General features: G+C 36.4%; 1 protein-coding gene across 1 annotated transcript in view; it reads right to left on the bottom strand.

Annotated features, from left to right (window-relative positions):
• Window positions 1-5835: 5835 nt before the first annotated feature.
• The window catches only part of LOC122725854 (protoheme IX farnesyltransferase, mitochondrial), an 81890-nt gene continuing 70129 nt past the window's right edge, over window positions 5836-17596 (bottom strand). Inside the window, exon 7 of the mRNA XM_043963201.1 lies at window positions 5836-9373. Within this exon, the coding sequence (XP_043819136.1) occupies window positions 8964-9373 (410 nt within the window). The 3' untranslated portion in view covers window positions 5836-8963. The remainder of the gene's footprint in view (window positions 9374-17596) is intronic.

The following is a 17596-nucleotide window of genomic DNA, read 5'->3' as shown; positions in this document are numbered from 1 at the left end:
AGCTTCTGCAGTTGTTAATGTCTTATGGAAGAAGTATCTCTCAACATTTGGACTTACTGAAAGGAAACATTTTGACCAAGGCAAAGACTTTGAAAGATGCTACTCAAGAAGATGTTAACTCTTTCTGGCATTAAGAAAACTAAAACTATACTTTAACATACCCAATGCTCACAGTCTGAGCATTCCAATTGCACCCAGCTGAATATGTTAGGAACACTGAGACTAGAACAAAAATCTCAAAATATGTGACTTCATGCATGTATGCAACTCTACTAAGAAATATGCTGTGAACTTTACGTTCTACCTGCTGAAGTTTGGGTGAGAATTATACCCACTGACTTGTGCTTTGGAATATCAAAGGATAGAAAAATTGTAAATACTCACAACTAGTCCATCTCTCAGCTGAGAAAGAAGCTATAAGAAGCTTAGTAAATAGCTCTGACTTTATCTTAGAATATCCTGTACATTAATCAGAGTTCTTAAGTCTTTCAGAGTTGTTTTTCTTGATAATGTTGTCACTGTATATAATTTTCTTTTGGCTTCACTCACTTCACTATGTATCTGTTCATGCAGGTCTTTCCAGTCTGCTCTGAAACTGTATTTTCATAATTTCTTATGACACAAAAATATTACAATTCATTCATAAGTCAACTATTTAGCTTCCATTTCATTAAAAGTGTAAGAAGGGCTGATAGAGGTATTTTGTACATATGAATCCTTTGCCTTTTACTTTGATCTCTTTGAGATATAGGCCTACTAGTGGTATAATTGGGTCAAAGGGCTAGAATTTTGTGACTTTTGGAGGCATAGTTTCAAATTTCTGTTGAGAATGGCAGAACTAATTCACAGCTCCTTTCTCCTCAGACTCCTCCAACAATTTTCCTTTTTTTGTGGTCATCTTTGTCAATCTGATGGGTATGAGTTGAAGCTACATTGTTTCTTTCATTTCCATTTCTCCAATATTAATGAGTTTTAGCTCCCCCCCACCCCCCCCCCATGTTTGTTGATAGCTTGGATTTCTTCTTTTGACAACTGTTTAAACATTCCCAATTCCTTCTAGTGATGCTAGGATATGGTCTCAAGGCCCTTCACCATTGTGGTTTTCCTCTTCTGGATACACTCTCCAATTTATTAATAAGGTGAGGTATCCTCTAACCAAATACAATACTCCAGATGAGATCTGACAAGGGCAGAATAAAGTGGGACTATCTCTTCCATATTCCTGGAAGCTATGCTTTAAATGCAGTCCAAGATCATATTAGGGTTTTTTTGGTTTGGTTTGTGTTTTTTGGCTGCCAGATCACACTGCTGACTCACATTGAGTTTACATTTAACTAAAAACCATTTATCTTTTTCTGAACAACTACTATATATTCATGCTTCCCCCATCTTATACTGGGGAAGCTGATTTTTTGTATCCAAGTATATAATTTTTACATTACATATATTCTTTACATTCATCAATTTTGAATTTTATCTTAGATTCAGCCTAATATTCTAGACTGTCTGGACCCTGACACTTTTGCCCAATGTGTTAGATATCTATTCTAACTTTAAATTTGTAAATTAAAATTTTTAAATTTGGTGAGCATAACATTTTTGTTTTTATCTAAATCATTGATAAAAATGGTAGATAGTGCAAGGCAAGGCACAGATCTCTTGACTACCCCAGTGCAGATGTTGTTTAATGTTAACATTGAACCATTAAAAACTACTTTTTAGGTGTGGTCATCCAACCAATTTTGATTATATTAAAATTAATTTCAAGTCTTCTCATTTTAAAAAGTTTATAATCAATATTTTCTGTTTCTTATGTCACCATGGTATCACATTTTCCCCTATTCCTCCTCCTCCTCCACAGAACCATCCCATATGATAAATGGTATTTTTGGAGGAAGGGGAAGAGTCAGCACAACTGACTGTTCTATTGAAAAAGTTTGAAAACATGCGCAATGTATAATACCTGTAGATCTTCCAGCTCCACAAAAGAGTAGTTTGGAATGTCTTCTCCTATCTCTTCATTTGAGTCTCACTCGATCTTTATAATTTGATTACATTTACTTTTGATTTTTTAGTGTGTCATTGTTCTATTTATATTGTTGTACTATAGAAATCATTTTACTATATAAATATATAAATATAAATCATTTTCTTGGCTCTACTGCACTTTGAATCATTCATATAGATCTTGCCATGCATCTATGTATTCATTGCACATGTAATTTTTTTACAACACAGTAATATTCCATTACATTCACATAATTTTTTTACAACACAGTAATATTCACATAATACAATTTGTTTAGCCATTTTCCAATTGATAATATTTACTTTGTTTCCAGTTCTCAGCTATCACAAAAAGTGCTGCTATAAATATTTTGGACTTGAGGACTTCACGTCCCCCCTTTGTCAGTGGTTTTCTTGGGGGTATAATGGAGTCTCTGGTTCAAGGGGTAGGAACATTTTATTTTATTTGCATAATTCCAGATTACTTTCTTTTCCTCCCTAGGCAATGTAAAAACATAAGAATTTATTTTAAATCATTTAGAAAAGCTTTAGCTATAGCTTTATCAATGAAAATACAACAAAGTTATGATACAAAACAATCAAAATTCATTTTAGACAATTTTCATTTAATACATTTAATGTAAATCTTTCTTTAGTGGAGTATGATTTTCACTAAACTCAGCATTGAGGCATATTACATTCCTTCCAATTCTCATCCTATGTAAGCCTTGTCCGTGTCTTTTGATAAAGCCTCCTCCATAGATGATCTTTTAGACATCTTTCTCTGCTTCTTTCAAGTTTTTGTAAATAGCATAACACTCAACCTGTTTTGTCAACTCTCCCTGTTATTATACTGCCCTGCTACTTCTTTTTTTTAGATCATGCCAACATAATTAACTCACTCTCACACTTTCTGTCTATGTATAGTCTTTTTAACTGCCTAATAATGATAAAGTTAAATCTTCCTATAAAGGAATGCAACTAGTTTAACCTTATTGAGTTCTTCTTGAGTCAGTCCTCTTTCACATTTACTTTTTTATGCTTCTCTTGAATAATGTATTTGAATGTCAAATTTTCTATTCATCTCTGGGCTTTTTTTTTTAAAAAAACAAAGATGCTTGAAAGTCCTTTATTTAATTAAATATCCATTTCCCACCCTGAAAGATTATACTTAGTTTTTCTGGATAGATGATTATTTTAATCCTAGCACCTTTGCATTCCAGAATATCATATTCCAAGCCCTTTAGTCCTTTAAAATGGAATCTGCTAAATCTTATGTGGTCCTGATGTTGGCTCCATGATATCTGAATCATTTCTTTCTCACTGTTTACAATATTTTCTTTTTGACCTGGGAACTCTGGGTTTTGGCTATAACATCCCCATAATATTTATTTTAAGATATCTTTCACATGGTAATTGGTGGATTCTTGTAATTTTTATTTTTGCCCTCTGGTTCTAAGATATCAGGGAGATTTTCCTTGATGATTTCTTGAAATATGATGTATAGGCTTGATTATGGCTTTCAGGTAGTCTAATAATTCTTAAATTATCTGTTCTCAATCTATTTTCCAAGTCAGTTGTTTTTCCAATGAGATATTTCACTTTTTTTTCCTTTTTTTTCCAAACTTTTGATTTTTAAAAATTGTTTCTTGATGTCTCATGGAGCCATTAGTTTCCACTTGCCCAATTCTAATTTTTAAGGAATTGTTTTCTTCAGAAAGTTTTTGTACCTTTTTTTTCCATTTGGATAATTCTGGTTTTTAAGTTATTTTCATTACTTTTTTTTTTTACCAAGCTCTTGTTTTTCATAATTTTCTTGCATCACTCCCATTTCATTTATCATCTTATTTGATTTTGAAAATCTTTTTTTTTTTTTTAGTTGTTCCAGAAGTGCTTGTTGGGCTTGTGTCCAATTCACCATTTTTTATTTTGACGCTTTGCTTGCAGCTGTTTTGATATCATTGTCTTCTTCTGAGTTTGGGTCTTGATCTTCCTTGTCACCTTTTTACAATGTTGCCTTTTAAAAATCATGTTCTTTTTTGTTGTTTGCTCATTTTGCCAGCCTGTTTCTTGATTTTGAACTTTAAATGAAAGTCAGACTCTATAAGATAGGACTACCTGCCACCTGAGTTAACACTTAAAAGAAAGGAAATTACTATTTATTAACTCCAGTCAAAATATTTTATTAAGGGGAAATGGTTAATGTAGGTTAAAACTTCCTAGAGCATTTTGTTACCTTTTGATCCTTACAAGTATTTTTTTTCCTAGGGTTCTGACATCTTGGTATTATGCCATACTCTGAAAAAAATTCCATTCCCACTGGGGTATGAAATCAGATTTTTAGATTCAAAGTCCCACATTCTGGAATAAAACAAAGCAGATTATGATCCCCTCCAGGCCTTGGGAAAACATTTTATTCATATAGACAAAAACATTGAACCTCCTGATGAACAACCTTCTGGTGTGGAGCCTCTCCAAATTTAGCTAGGCTGACCTATACTATAAGGCTAGCAATGGAGAATTTAGGGATAGATAAATAGATGTGAGAATCATGTTCTAGGAATAAATAGGGCTTACCTTAAAATGATAAGTAATATTTATCTAAAACCATCAGCAAGCATTATCTGTAATGGAGATAAGCTAGAAGATGCCTTCCCAATACAGAGGTGAAAGAAAGGATACCCATTATCACCTATATTATTCAATATTGTACTAGAAATGGATAAAGATTCTGCACAAGAAATAGAAGCAATCTAGGAGCAGGAAAGGAAAAAAAATCATACAAAAACCTAGAGAGAGGAGTTGGGTTTTTTTTGTTTTTTTGCAGGGCAATGGGGGTTAAGTGACTTGCTCAGGGTCACACAGCTAGTAAGTGTCAAGTGTCTGAGGCTGGATTTGAACTCAGGTACTCCTGAATCCAGAGCCAGTGATTTATCCACTGCACCACCTAGCCGCCCCGAGAGAAAAGCATTAAGGAGAGGAGGGTAATTGATATTGTTAAAGGCTGCAAAGTTGAAAAAGGATAAGGGCTAAGGCCATTAGAACAATATCAGTTGAATAATGAGGTTGGAAGCCAGACTGCAGAGTTAAAAGAAAGTGGAGCTACTGATTGCAGATGGCTTTCTCAGTCAGGCAACAAGCATTACTAAGTAGCTACCGTAATCTAGGCACTGTGGTAAGCTCTATCAAGGCATTTAGTCAAAAAGGGAGAAGAAATATAGGGCATTAGCTAGCATGGATAGATGGGTCAAGTAAGAGTTTTTGAGGAAAGAGGAGACACGGCATGTTTGGATAAAAGAAGGAAGCATCCAATAGACAGAGAAAGATTAAACATAAATGGGTAGCAGAGATGACATAGGGGACAATCTGCTGAAGAAAACACATGGGATAGAATGGGATCATTTCTGCATATAAAGGACTTCCCTTGGCAAGAAGAAGAGCCACTTCTTCATGTTAGATGGAGTGGAGGAAATAGAAACTATAGGCATCTGAGTGATGTGAGATGAAAAGTGGATAATAGGGAGCAAATGGCCTCAAGTTGTTCAGTTAAATATGAGGCAAAGTTATCAATGGGGAGGGGGGAAGGGAGAAGGGGAGGTTTGAAGAAAGATGAAAGTGTTTGGAAAAGCCACCACAACAAGTGAGTAGGATAGTGAATTAAGTAGGGAATTGTAAAAGGCATCTAGGTGGTGCAAGGGATAGAGCACTGAGCTTGGAATCAGGAAAACTCATCTTTCTGAGCTCAAATCTGACCTCGCATGTTTACAAGCTGTATGACCTTGGACAAGTCACTTAACTCTGTTTGCCTCAGTTCCCTCATCTGTAAAATGAAATGGAGAAGGAAATGGGAAGCCACTCCAGTATCTTTGCCAAGACAACCCAAATGGGATCATGAAGAGTTGGCTATAACTGAGACAACTGAATAACAACAAAAGCATTGCTTTGTCACATTGAATGCATCTAAGGTAAAGTAGTCAAAATTATCTAAATTTTTAGTTTTCCCTGAAGGCTTAGGCCCAGTATTAGAAATCAGGTAAGAAGAATATAGGGATCAGGTACCACCCACATCTTTTCCTTCTGATAAGGGAAGTTACATTTAACAATTTCTAATTCTTTCAACATATATTTACTGAATGTCTACCATTTAAAAGGTACTGTGCTAGACACATAGGGTTCCTCCCCCTGAAAAATGTATTGTCTAGGAAGGGAGATAAGATGGTGACAATGTATATAATGCATATAAGGGATATAAAAATGGCACCAAAAACTACTGGAGTTAATAGGAAGTACAGATAATTAATTTCCAGTTGGAGCAATTAGAGAGGAAACTATGAAGAAAGCAGGGTTTAACTAGAGTCTTGAAAGATCATTAAGAATTTGAGGCAGAGTTGGAGGGAAGTACAATCTAGGTAGAGGAAATGATACAAACAAAGGTAGAAGGGTAGAAAAAAGTAGGATTGTTTTGGGCAACAAAGAATACTCCAGTTTGGCTATGGTGTGGTATGCACAGAGGCTAGGGATGTGGGAAAAAGCTGAAAAGGAAGCATGAAGTCATACTGTGGTGGGCCTTAAGAAGCCTGGCAGGCAATGGGGAGTTGCTGAAGACTTCAGAGGGAAGTGGTGAGTGACAAAATTAAAGAAGTACGTTAAGAAGATTAAGTTAGCATAAATTTGCAGGATTGATTAAAGGAGTTTTAAGTTAAAAAAAAAAGGAGTTTTAAATTAAAAAAAAAAGGAGTTTTAAGTAAGCAGGCAATGCTTGCATATTTTCTTTTCTGCACAGTTATTAAAAAATCCAACCAACTCATTTTGACTAGTTTGAAAAAAACAAGTATACTTTAATTGTCTCCTAGTTCATGAAGGATGGGATCAATTGTTACCAATTTTACCAGGAATTGTACAAACACATTATAAAATATTTTACTTAATTTTACATTACATATACCACAATTCTGATTTAGTATTTTACTGCAGAAGAGAAATAAAATCAGGTTTGGGTTTTTTTTTTTAACATATTTGAAAGCTGCAACAAGTTGTAGATTTCCTTTCCAGAAATTCCTATGTTCATGTTTTTCCTTGTAAATGGCCCAAGTATAGCTGAGAGGTAACATTTCAAATAAATATTAACAGGGTTCAGATATTATCTGCAACCACTTCAGAAAATTCTGAGAAAACTGGCATATTTACAATGATTGTCTAAATGTTACTTACTTAAGGCTCCAAAATATATTCCTTTGAGTGACAATGACACTAAAGACTAAATAATTAAAAAATCTTACCATTTATTTTTTATTTTTTGGAGAATGGGTCTCACTATGTCATCCAGGCTAGAAATGTAGTAAACACGTACAGGTCTGATCCTGATACTGATTGGCATAGAAGCTTTAACTGGCTGTTTTTGTTATTATTTTGGGGTTGTGTCCTGCTTCCCGATCCTTGGGCAGTGTAATGGTCTTCCCCCTACAAGGGGCTCACAAGATTGGTATTGATCAATCCTACTGTAGTTCAGAACTTCTGAACTCAAAGGATCTACGAGCTTCAGCCTCCCCCAATGGCAGGGATTACAGGCATGCACCACCATGCTGGACTCCAAATTTCTATAGCTTATGGCAGATGGGACTCCATAGCAGATCTGAAGTAGTGTCTTAAAAAGCCATAATGAAATAAAAGCAACTGATAAATACTTAGTCTCAGCAGGACAACAATGTACTAACTCACAGAAGTGCATGTATGTGCATGTAGGTGTGTATAAACTTGGGAACAAGAATGGGAACTTCTTTCCAATAACCAAATATTTTTACAATAATGTGAAAGAACCTTTTCCACAGAGTAGGACTGATACAATAAGGAAAACTTTACTTGGATAAGATCAAAGGATGAGGGATTTCTTACACTGAAGGTCCACAGCAAGATCTCACTCAAGAATTGCCCTGGAAAATAACTGCATTTTCAAAGTTACTATCTTATGCCTTTGTCTTCAGCAGAATTTCTGAAATGCTAATGTGCATTTTGTGGGGCTGTGGGAAGAAGTGAGGCAGTTCTATGTGAAATGGCCAAGTAAAACGGGATTAGCTCTGTATGTTGTAGATCAACCCATCCATCCCCCCCCCATTATTGTTTGAAGGGAGATGGTTTTTATCAAATAGGGAACAAAGAATAATGCCTTTGGTTTGTTCATAGGACAATAATGGGACTGAATATCTTCTGCTCTGCCACAGGGCAAAGTTATTGAAATCTGTTAGGCATTTGAAGCCTGAGAAACAGAACTAGCAGTATTAGATTACTAGTGTTCGCCATTCATCAGCCAGGTTGGTATTGTTAGTTTAAAAAAAAGGGGGGGGGGGACAAAATGGGCTGGAAGGGGAAAGGAAAAACCTACATACATATTCTTTTAGAGAAGGAAATGTAAAAGGGATGGGGAAAGAGAGATATGCCATCTCTTATTATTACCAAAGGTAGCCTGTTACACTGGGTAAAAGAAAGACATTCTTTGAAAATACTAATTCTTCAAGCTGACCAATTTCCCCAGAGAGAATTTTTTGATCAATATCTACACAAATATATGTGCATATGCCATGCGTATATCAGTTGCCTATATTTCAGGATATATGTATATATAAACAAATATACACATACACATGTATTCATTACTATAGCATTATTTATAAGCATGGAAGATTATTTTAGAATATCAACTCACTAAAAACAGTTAATCCCTGTACTACACTTTCTTTTTTTTTGGTGAGGCAATTGGGGTTAAGTGACTTGCCCAGGGTCACACAGCTAGTAAGTGTTAAGTGCCTGAGGCCGAATTTGAACTCAGGTCCTCCTGAATCCAAGGCTGGTGCTCTATCCACTGTGCCACCTAGCTGCCCCTGTACTATGCTTTCAATGACTCAATATTGACCGATATAAAAAATGCATTGTTACTCCATAGTTTTAGTTTTCTAGAAAAGTTATTTGATTTCAGCTTTGAAGTTTCCATTTTCCCCAACAAATGATTGCTTACAAGTGAGCATAAGGAGCAAGAGTAATGGTAAATGCCAGAGGCTACAGAAAAACAGTTTCCTAGAGCTGATGCGGTCTGAATCCTTGTAGAACCGAAAACCAAGGTAGGAAATATACAAGTTGATTGGGAAAGAGATGATGGGAAAGGTCCATGTGGTGACTTTCAACATGGGAGCCATCACTGACAGTCCAATTAAAGCCAGGCAATGGCGGAAGGCCACTCGCTTGCACATGGCAGGATGAGTGACAGACATCATACAGTAGCCTCCCCGGGAATAATCTTCTCGAAGGTTCCAACTTAGAGCATTGAAGTGAGGAAATTGCCAGGAATAGAGGATTCCACCCAGTAGTAATGCTCCTGTAGAAAAGTTTAAAGGATAAGAAATAAAAACATTCATGTATATGAGCACAAACCTCACAAAACATTTAACTTAAACTTATAATAAATTAAAAACAACCTTATCAACATGATACTCATTTCAACTTTGATCCGTCATTTCCTGTTTCTTTCACCTTCCATTCATTGTTTCTTCTTGTCCATTCACTCCTGTATCTGTATATCATACACACATACATATGTATGTATATATACATACCCAGATATATTTTATACACATATGTATGGATCTTGTGTTTCTGCTTTTCTTAATATGCATTATATATTTTTAATCTTTTAAATATATTTTTATTTCGTTCTGCTTTCTTCACATATTTCATGTCTTTTTATGTGAGGCAGCTAAATTTTATGGTGGATGGTATGCTGAGCTGATACATGTGTCAGGAAGACCTGAGTTCAAATCTGCCCTCAAACACTAGTTATGTGTCCTTGAGCAAGTCACTTAATTTTTGCCTTAGTTTTCTCAAATGTATAATGGGGATAATAATAGAACCTGCCTTCCAGCAAAATTGTGAAGATCAAATAAGATAACTTTTGTTTAGCACAGGGTCTGACATAGGAGATGCTATATAAATGCTATTATTATTATCATATCTTTTTATTTTGTTCATTTGTCATTCTTCATTTCTGTTTCTGGTTTCTCTTCTCTCTAGTCATCCTTTACACAACTGCCAAAGTAACATTTCTAAAACATAGGTCTCACCATGCCACTCCTTCTCAAGAATTTCATTACTTTCAGGACAAAATATAACAATCTGCTTGGCATTTAAATGTTTAGTCTGGTTCCAGACTAACTTTTCAGAACTGTTTCATACGACAATCTTTTATATACTCTATACTTAAATCATGCTGGGCTATTTGCTGTATGCTGAAATCTATTTCACCTCCTGCTTCTACATCTTTGACTTGAATGGGTCCCTCTTCACTTCCGCCTCTTGGAACTTTAGCTTCTTTCAGAGATCACCTCAGAAACCACTTTTTCTGTAATTCTTATACTTTCTTGACATCTGTATTTTTAGTGCGTTCTCCTCAAAATTATACTGTAGTTACCATGTACATGTACGTTCCCCACTTTCCACATCCAGCAATAGGAAGTAAGCTCCTTAAGGGAGAGATTTTTTTGTTTTATCTTTGAATCATCATAACAGCAAAGAATGCCTTGCAAATAGTAGGCACGTAATAAATTTTACTGAGTAAGCCAAATGCATTCTACAGATATGGTTCTCAAAAAAAAAAAAAAAAAGAGAGACCTTTGGGGAGCAGCTAGGTGGCACAGTGGATAAAGCACCAGAGGACCTGAATTCAAATATGGCCTCAGACACTTGACACTTAGTAGCTGTGTGACCCTGGGCAAGTTACTTAACCCTGATTGCCCTACAAAGAGAGAGAGACAGAGAGACAGAGACTTTTGGCTTCATACAGAAGTTAACAGAACACCTTTTACTTTTGATTTGTGTGCCCTCTGGCCAGCTAGATGGCTCTTCAGAGAGATCTTAGCAGTAACAATAACAATATTAGTGGCCAGTATTTGTAGAATGCTTTAAGATTTTCAAAGGACTTTACAAATATTATCTCAGCTGATCCTCACAACAACTCTGTGAGGTTAGTGTTATTATCCTCATTTTATAAATGAAGAAACTGAAGCAAACAAGGTTAAGTGACTTGCCCAAAGGGGCAGCTAGATGGTGTAGTGGATAGAGCACCGGCCCTGGAGTCAGGAGTACCTGAGTTCAAATCCGGCCTCAGACACTTAACACTTATTAGCTGTGTGACCCTGGGCAAGTCACTTAACCCCAATTGCCTCACTTAAAAAAAAAAAAGTGACTTGCCCAGAGTCACACAGCTAGTGTCTGAGGCCACATTCAAACTTGAGGGACCAATGCTATATTTAATTGTACATAGGAGTTGTGCTGGGGAAAACAGGGTCAAGGTCGAGTGAGTTGGGGTAAAGTCTAAAAGCTGTATCATGCACAGAGGCCTAAGGAGGCCATATATAAGGGATCTAGGTAAAAATAGGTTAATCAATCATTAAGTATTTCCTGAACACCTGGTTCAGGGAGCTGAGTACCTAGTTAGAGGGACCAATACAAATACAAAAACTATGAGAAAATAAAGTATTTCACTTTACTAGGAATAACAAGTATAATAGGCAAATGGAAGCCAGTATAGCTTAGCATGGTTGGAGAAGGCTTTATGGAAGAGTTGGACTCGAGTTGCATATTCAGCAAGATTTACAGATTTACAGAAAAGAAAAAGGTCAGGTGAACAAGATGAGCAACAGCATGAAGGAAGCATGGTGGGTGTGTGAGTGTAGAGGGATCTGCTTAACCAGCAATAGGGCAGAAGAAAAGAAAGGTGGTAGATTTAGGAAGGATTAGATAGAGGGTCTTAAAAGTTAGGCTCAGAAATTTGTATTTTATTCTACAGGAAAACAGGAGCTACTATAAACTTTTATCTAAGGGTGACATAATGAAGGCAGTTTTCCATGAAGATTAGATTGTAAGCAATACATTTTTTCCTTATGAAATAGTATTCTATGTTAGAGAAAAGGGGCAGTTAGAAGGAGAAATGTTTGAAACACATGAATGAGAATTTCTGTTTGATTTCAAAGGCACCTTTGGAGCCAGTAAAGACATCTAAAGTTATATGAATAAAAGAGACTTTACAATGAATGGTTGATTATAAAGGGTGAAAAGATTAGTCAAAAATTGATTAAACACTTACTGTGTGCCAGGCACTGTGCAAAGTGGTGGGTATATAAAAACAAACAAAAAGACAAACAGTCCCTGGAGCTTACATTTGAATGGGGGAAGGCAACACACAAAGGGGAGTTGTAAAGCTGATGGAGGGAAGATGCCTGAAAGGGGCCATGATGGCATAGTTGGAAAATGAGGGATGCCTGGTCTGGAGACCTTCCCTAAAATACAACTTCTAGAAAGAACTCACCAATGAGAGAAAGGGCTTTTAGAAGTGGAGCCAGGGAACTTGGGGTCAGGAAAGTTGGATTCTTGCCATAGCGGCATGATCTCAGGAAAGTGACTTCACTTATCTAGGCCTGAATTTCTTCATCAGTGAAATAAAGATTTGAACTAAATAACCTCAAGATCCCAGGAACTCTGGGGAACCTAAATAATCTTTATAAATTCAGGTTACCAGGTCCGGATGAACCATATCCCTGAGAAATAAAAGAACTGGCTAAGTTATTACTGAGCCACTGTTGGGATATTGAAGGTAGGAGAAGTGGCACAGGACCAGAGAAGGACAAATGTCCTGACCACCAAAAAAAAAGAGAGAGAGAAAGAAAGAAAGAAAGAAAGAAAGAAAGAAAGAAAGAAAGAAAGAAAGAAAGAAAGAAAGGAAAGAAAAAAAGGGGGAGGAAGAGAGTAAAATCTAAGAACTATAATACAGTAAAGATGGTTTCAATTTCTTGCAAAATTATAGAACATATCATTAAAGGTATGAATATATAGAAAAGGAAGCAGTGATCGCATAGGACCAGCATGGCTTCCCCATGAACAGGTCAGGTCCTATTTGTTCAAATACCTTCATTTGTGACAGGGTTACTCAACTGACAGGTTAAGGGTATGTTATAGAGTTTACCTAGATTTTAGCAAAGAATCTGCCAAAAAATTCTTCATGTTATTCTCATGAATAATATGGAAATAAATGGGATAGACAGAACTATATAGTTCTGTACATTTGCAAATGGCTGAATAGCTGGACCCAAAGATTAGTCATTAGGCTCTTAGTGGAGTGTCCGCACAGACTTGTCCTTGGCTCTGTGCCATTTAAAATTGTTATCACTGACTTGTGTCAAGTGATAGAAGGCATATTTCTCTTTTTGAAGATGACAGTTAGTCAAAAAACATTTAAGTGCTTACTATGTGTAAGGCATTGTGCTAAGAGCTGGGGACACAAGGAAAGAGAGAAACAAAGTCCCTGCCCTCAAGGAGTTCACATTCTAATGGAGGAAAAAGGCAAATGATCATACAAGTTATATATACTGCAAATGGAAGATAATCTAAGAGGGAAGACATTATCATTGAGGGTTTGATAGGATGACTATCTAGTTAGTCTAGTTTTTTCTTGAAAGGTGACAAGGTTGTCTCTGGGACTTGATTAGCCAAGGGGGCTAAAACTAATTGCTTCTCCCTTGACACAATTTCAGGGTGACCTCTGAATGTATTGACATGGTAACCTTAGGGCATAAGAAGGCCTAACCATGTGCAGTTGAGGCCTTTTCCATTTGAAGGATATGCCTAGACTGCTTGAGTCACCCTCCTAATCAGACCTGTTTCCATATGAAGGTTGCCACAGTATTCTCACTGAATATTATTTCTTTGCAATGGCTAAGTAACAACTTTGCTAACAGTTGCCTTTCATTAACTGTTGAATGATCAAAGAGAATCTCATTTCATTACAACCTTGAACCTAAACTAACAGGAAACTAGCTTGAATTAAGTCTACTCATAGGAGGAACTGGAAAAGGCTTCAAATACAAGGTGGGATCTGAGCCGAGTCTTAAAGGAAGTCAGGAGGGGAGGGTAGGTGGAAGAATATCCTAATATAATTGCACATGTATAACATATATCTGCTTGCTTACTGCCTCAGGCAGGAAGGCGGGGAAGGAGGCATAGGAGGAGATGGAGTGTCATATGTAAGGAATAGTGAAGCTAAGAAGGAGAGTTAATATTTTAAATGACAGAATAAGGATCCAAAATCATCCTAAAATGTTATAATGAATCTAAAGAGATAAAATTTAAAAGAGAAAAAAAAAATAAAGTTTTAAAAGGGTTCAAGGAATCACAAGGTGGGGGAGGTATGGTTATATACAAGTTTAGCTAAGAAATATCTTGGTGTTTTTGAGGACTGCACACTCAAAGAGTATTTTATGTTAACTTATGATTGTGAGCCACAGTAAGAGAAGTACGGGGTCTAGGACTAAAGAGGTGATAGTCTCACTATATATTCTGCCTTAGTCAGACTACTATAGGAATATTGTGTTCACTCCTGTGGACAACATTTTAGAAAAGGCCTCCATAAACTTGAGATCATCTAGAATAGAGGTATCAAACTCACAAGCTGCTGGCCACAGCAATGCAGAGAAATCAGATAAAAATGTAATTGGGAAATTTTTAACAAACTAAATAAAAACACAAAACAACATAGGTAATGTTAATGTGTGGTTTTCTAAGTCAATACGTAGCCCACAAGGATCCCTGAATTTCATACCACTTTTTACCCAAGAAATTTTTATATGACCCTGGGCATATAGGTATAGATAACTTTTTACTGTTGCCAATTTTATGTGACCCTCACATTCAGTTATGCGACCCCATATTAGGTTGTGACCCCCAGTTGAAGAAGCTTTGATGTAGAGAATCATCAGGATAGTGAAAGGTTTTGAAACTTTGCTATGTGAAGACCAGCTGAAGCAGCTGAGATATCTGAAGAAGAGAAAATTTATGGGGATACAACAGCTTTTATAATGTATCTGAAGGCCCATAAAGAAGAGGAATTAGACTTGTGCTTCACCTAAGAGGACCAGGTACAAGGAACAAAAGATGGAAACTGCAAAGAAGTAAATTTAACTTTTATGTGAGGAAAAATATACTGACGATTAGAGCTATTCCAAAGGAGAATAAGCTGACTCAGTAAGTGGTGAACAAAAGTTGGTCACTTAAGTATGTTATGGAAGGAATCTGTGAACTTTTAAGTAAACAGAAAAATATATAAATACTCAGAAGGCACAATGATCATATCAAAGGCCTTTCAATGAGACAAGTCTGTGGAGCAGTAATGCCCATCTTCTTTTTGTTTTGTTTTGGTTTTTTTGTTTTTTGGTTGGGCAATGAGGGTTAAATGACTTGCCCAGGGTCACACAGCTAGTAAGTGTCAAGTGTCTGAGGCTGGATTTGAACTCAGGTCCTCCTGACTCCAGGGCTGGTGATCTATCCACTGCGCCACCTAGCCGCCCCAGTGATGCGCATCTTAACTCAGTTATGTCTTAGGAGGTTTTACTACTAAATAGGATTAACAGTTTGGCATTTGCAGAATTGTGACATCTGCAGACATGCTGGGAAAAACACTATCATTCACAATGAAATGGAGAGAGAGGGACAGGAAAGATAGTTTATGATTACAGCTCAACATTCACAACTACTATATTAATGGCTGGGCTGTTGTTTGTTCATTGTTCTCGAAGAGGACCATGACATTAGGGTGATGTCATGACTTGCAGTGAATTGGATTTAAATGAGGGAGAGCTGTCCAAGGTCACCAACCTCACTCTCTCCTCCAGAGCCATCTCGGTTCAGTGACAAGATATACATTAGGATGACTGGAGATGGCCCTGGATGTTTAAGGCAACTGGGGTTAAATGACTTGCCCAGGATCACACAGCTAGTAAGTATCTGAGGTGAGATTTGAACTCAGGTCTTCGCAACTTCAGGGCCAGTGCTCTATCCACTGTGCCACCTAGCTGCCCAATGGCTGGGTTAAAACAACAACAACAAATATGGAATGGTTAAAATATCAGTTCCAAAATAGATGTTAAATCTTCTTGTACCTTGCAAAGATGTTGCTATTTTTCCTAATGTACAATTTCCATTATTTTGCCTGAAATGATGCAATAAAATAAATACATTCTCCCTTTGGAGGAAAGAACTATTCTTTTTTTTCCTTCAGAGAAAAGTAGGTATAAGTTTGGCTCATGTTTGAAATGAAAAGTTTTGGAAGTCATACCTTTGCCTTTCATGAGCAGTAATCAGAAAATCAACACATACAATTCTATGTGATATCCTGTTACAACTGACTCTCCTTAGATAAAAAGAAGTAGAACAAATTACTCCTTTAATCCTGATATGGTAAGTTAGGAAGACTTGAATGTGTACAGCTGTATCCACCTGCTTTAGGGATAAGCACAGAGCATTCAATTCTATTGCAAATGTTTCACCTTTCCTTCAGAAAAACAAAACAAAACAAAACAACTTAATCTAATCAATTTTAATTTCTAAGCTCAATACTGTATTGTTTGTTTTTAAATTCACCAACAGGAATCCTATATTTTCTGCTTTTTTAAAAGTGTTTTTCTTATCTCTACAACTCTCCCTTCCCTATCCCATATATTGTACAAACATGGTTTAACCATATTTGACAGAAATTCCTGTTTCTGTTAGTTCTCTTCTTAACACTTTACTTAGCTGCCCTTGGCAGCTTTATATTGGATGATTATGATAGTTTACTAACTGGTCTCCTTGCCTCAGATTTCACTCCTGTCTAATTCATCCTGCTCAGCTCTTCCAAAGAATAAACAGATTACATATTTTTCCTTTAGTCAGTTCTTCTAAGCAGCATGTGGTAGTGCAGGCTGAGGTAAGATTCAAAGGGAATTTCTCTTAAATTTTAAGTTCAGTTCAGCTCAGTTCTGTTCCATTTAAGGGTCTTTTGGTGAGATGAATAATCTCTACTTCAAACCCATATTTCTGCTATCTATACCATAACTGGGCAATATATGCTTGTCTGTTAGTCATCAATTAGTTCTAAGAATCAAGGTTTTCCAAAGACCTCTTGTTAGTCATATACCAATCAGTCAGTCAATAAGTATTTATAAAGCATCTACTATGTTCCAGGCTCTGTGCCAAGTCCCAGGGATACAAAGGAAGGCAAAAAATAGTCCCTCCTCTCAAGGAGCTCACTGTCTCATGGGTGAGACAACATGAAACTATGTACAAACAAAACTTATAGCTTACCTTCATTTTTTCTCCCCCATTAGATTGTGAACTCCTTGAGGATAAGGATAATATTTTATTTTTATTTATCTTTTATATATCTTTCTTTTATTTTGTAAACAGTGCTAAGCACATGGAAGACACTTACTAAATGTTTACTGACTGATTTTGAAATTGAAAAATGTCTAATAGATAATTGGAGATGCCAAGATGGTGGCATAGAGGAAGCATTACAACTGATCTCTTTCAACACTGTCCCCCAAACAACTTAAAAATAACACCTGAAATCAAATTCTGGGGCGACATAGCCAATAAGAGGTCAAAGTGAGCTATTATACCAGCCTAAGACAGGAAGTTTGAAGGAGGGGTCTGTGATAATGAGGTAGGGGCTGGCCCAGAGTACACAGGAAAACTTCATCAGCTTTGGACTTGAAGCAGCTATGACAGCAGCAGC

This window comes from Dromiciops gliroides, chromosome 4, assembly GCF_019393635.1.
Source record: "Dromiciops gliroides isolate mDroGli1 chromosome 4, mDroGli1.pri, whole genome shotgun sequence".
Taxonomy (NCBI): Eukaryota; Metazoa; Chordata; class Mammalia; order Microbiotheria; family Microbiotheriidae; genus Dromiciops; species Dromiciops gliroides.
Note: the sequence above shows the minus strand (reverse complement) of the source record. Positions and strands in the feature narration are given on the sequence as shown.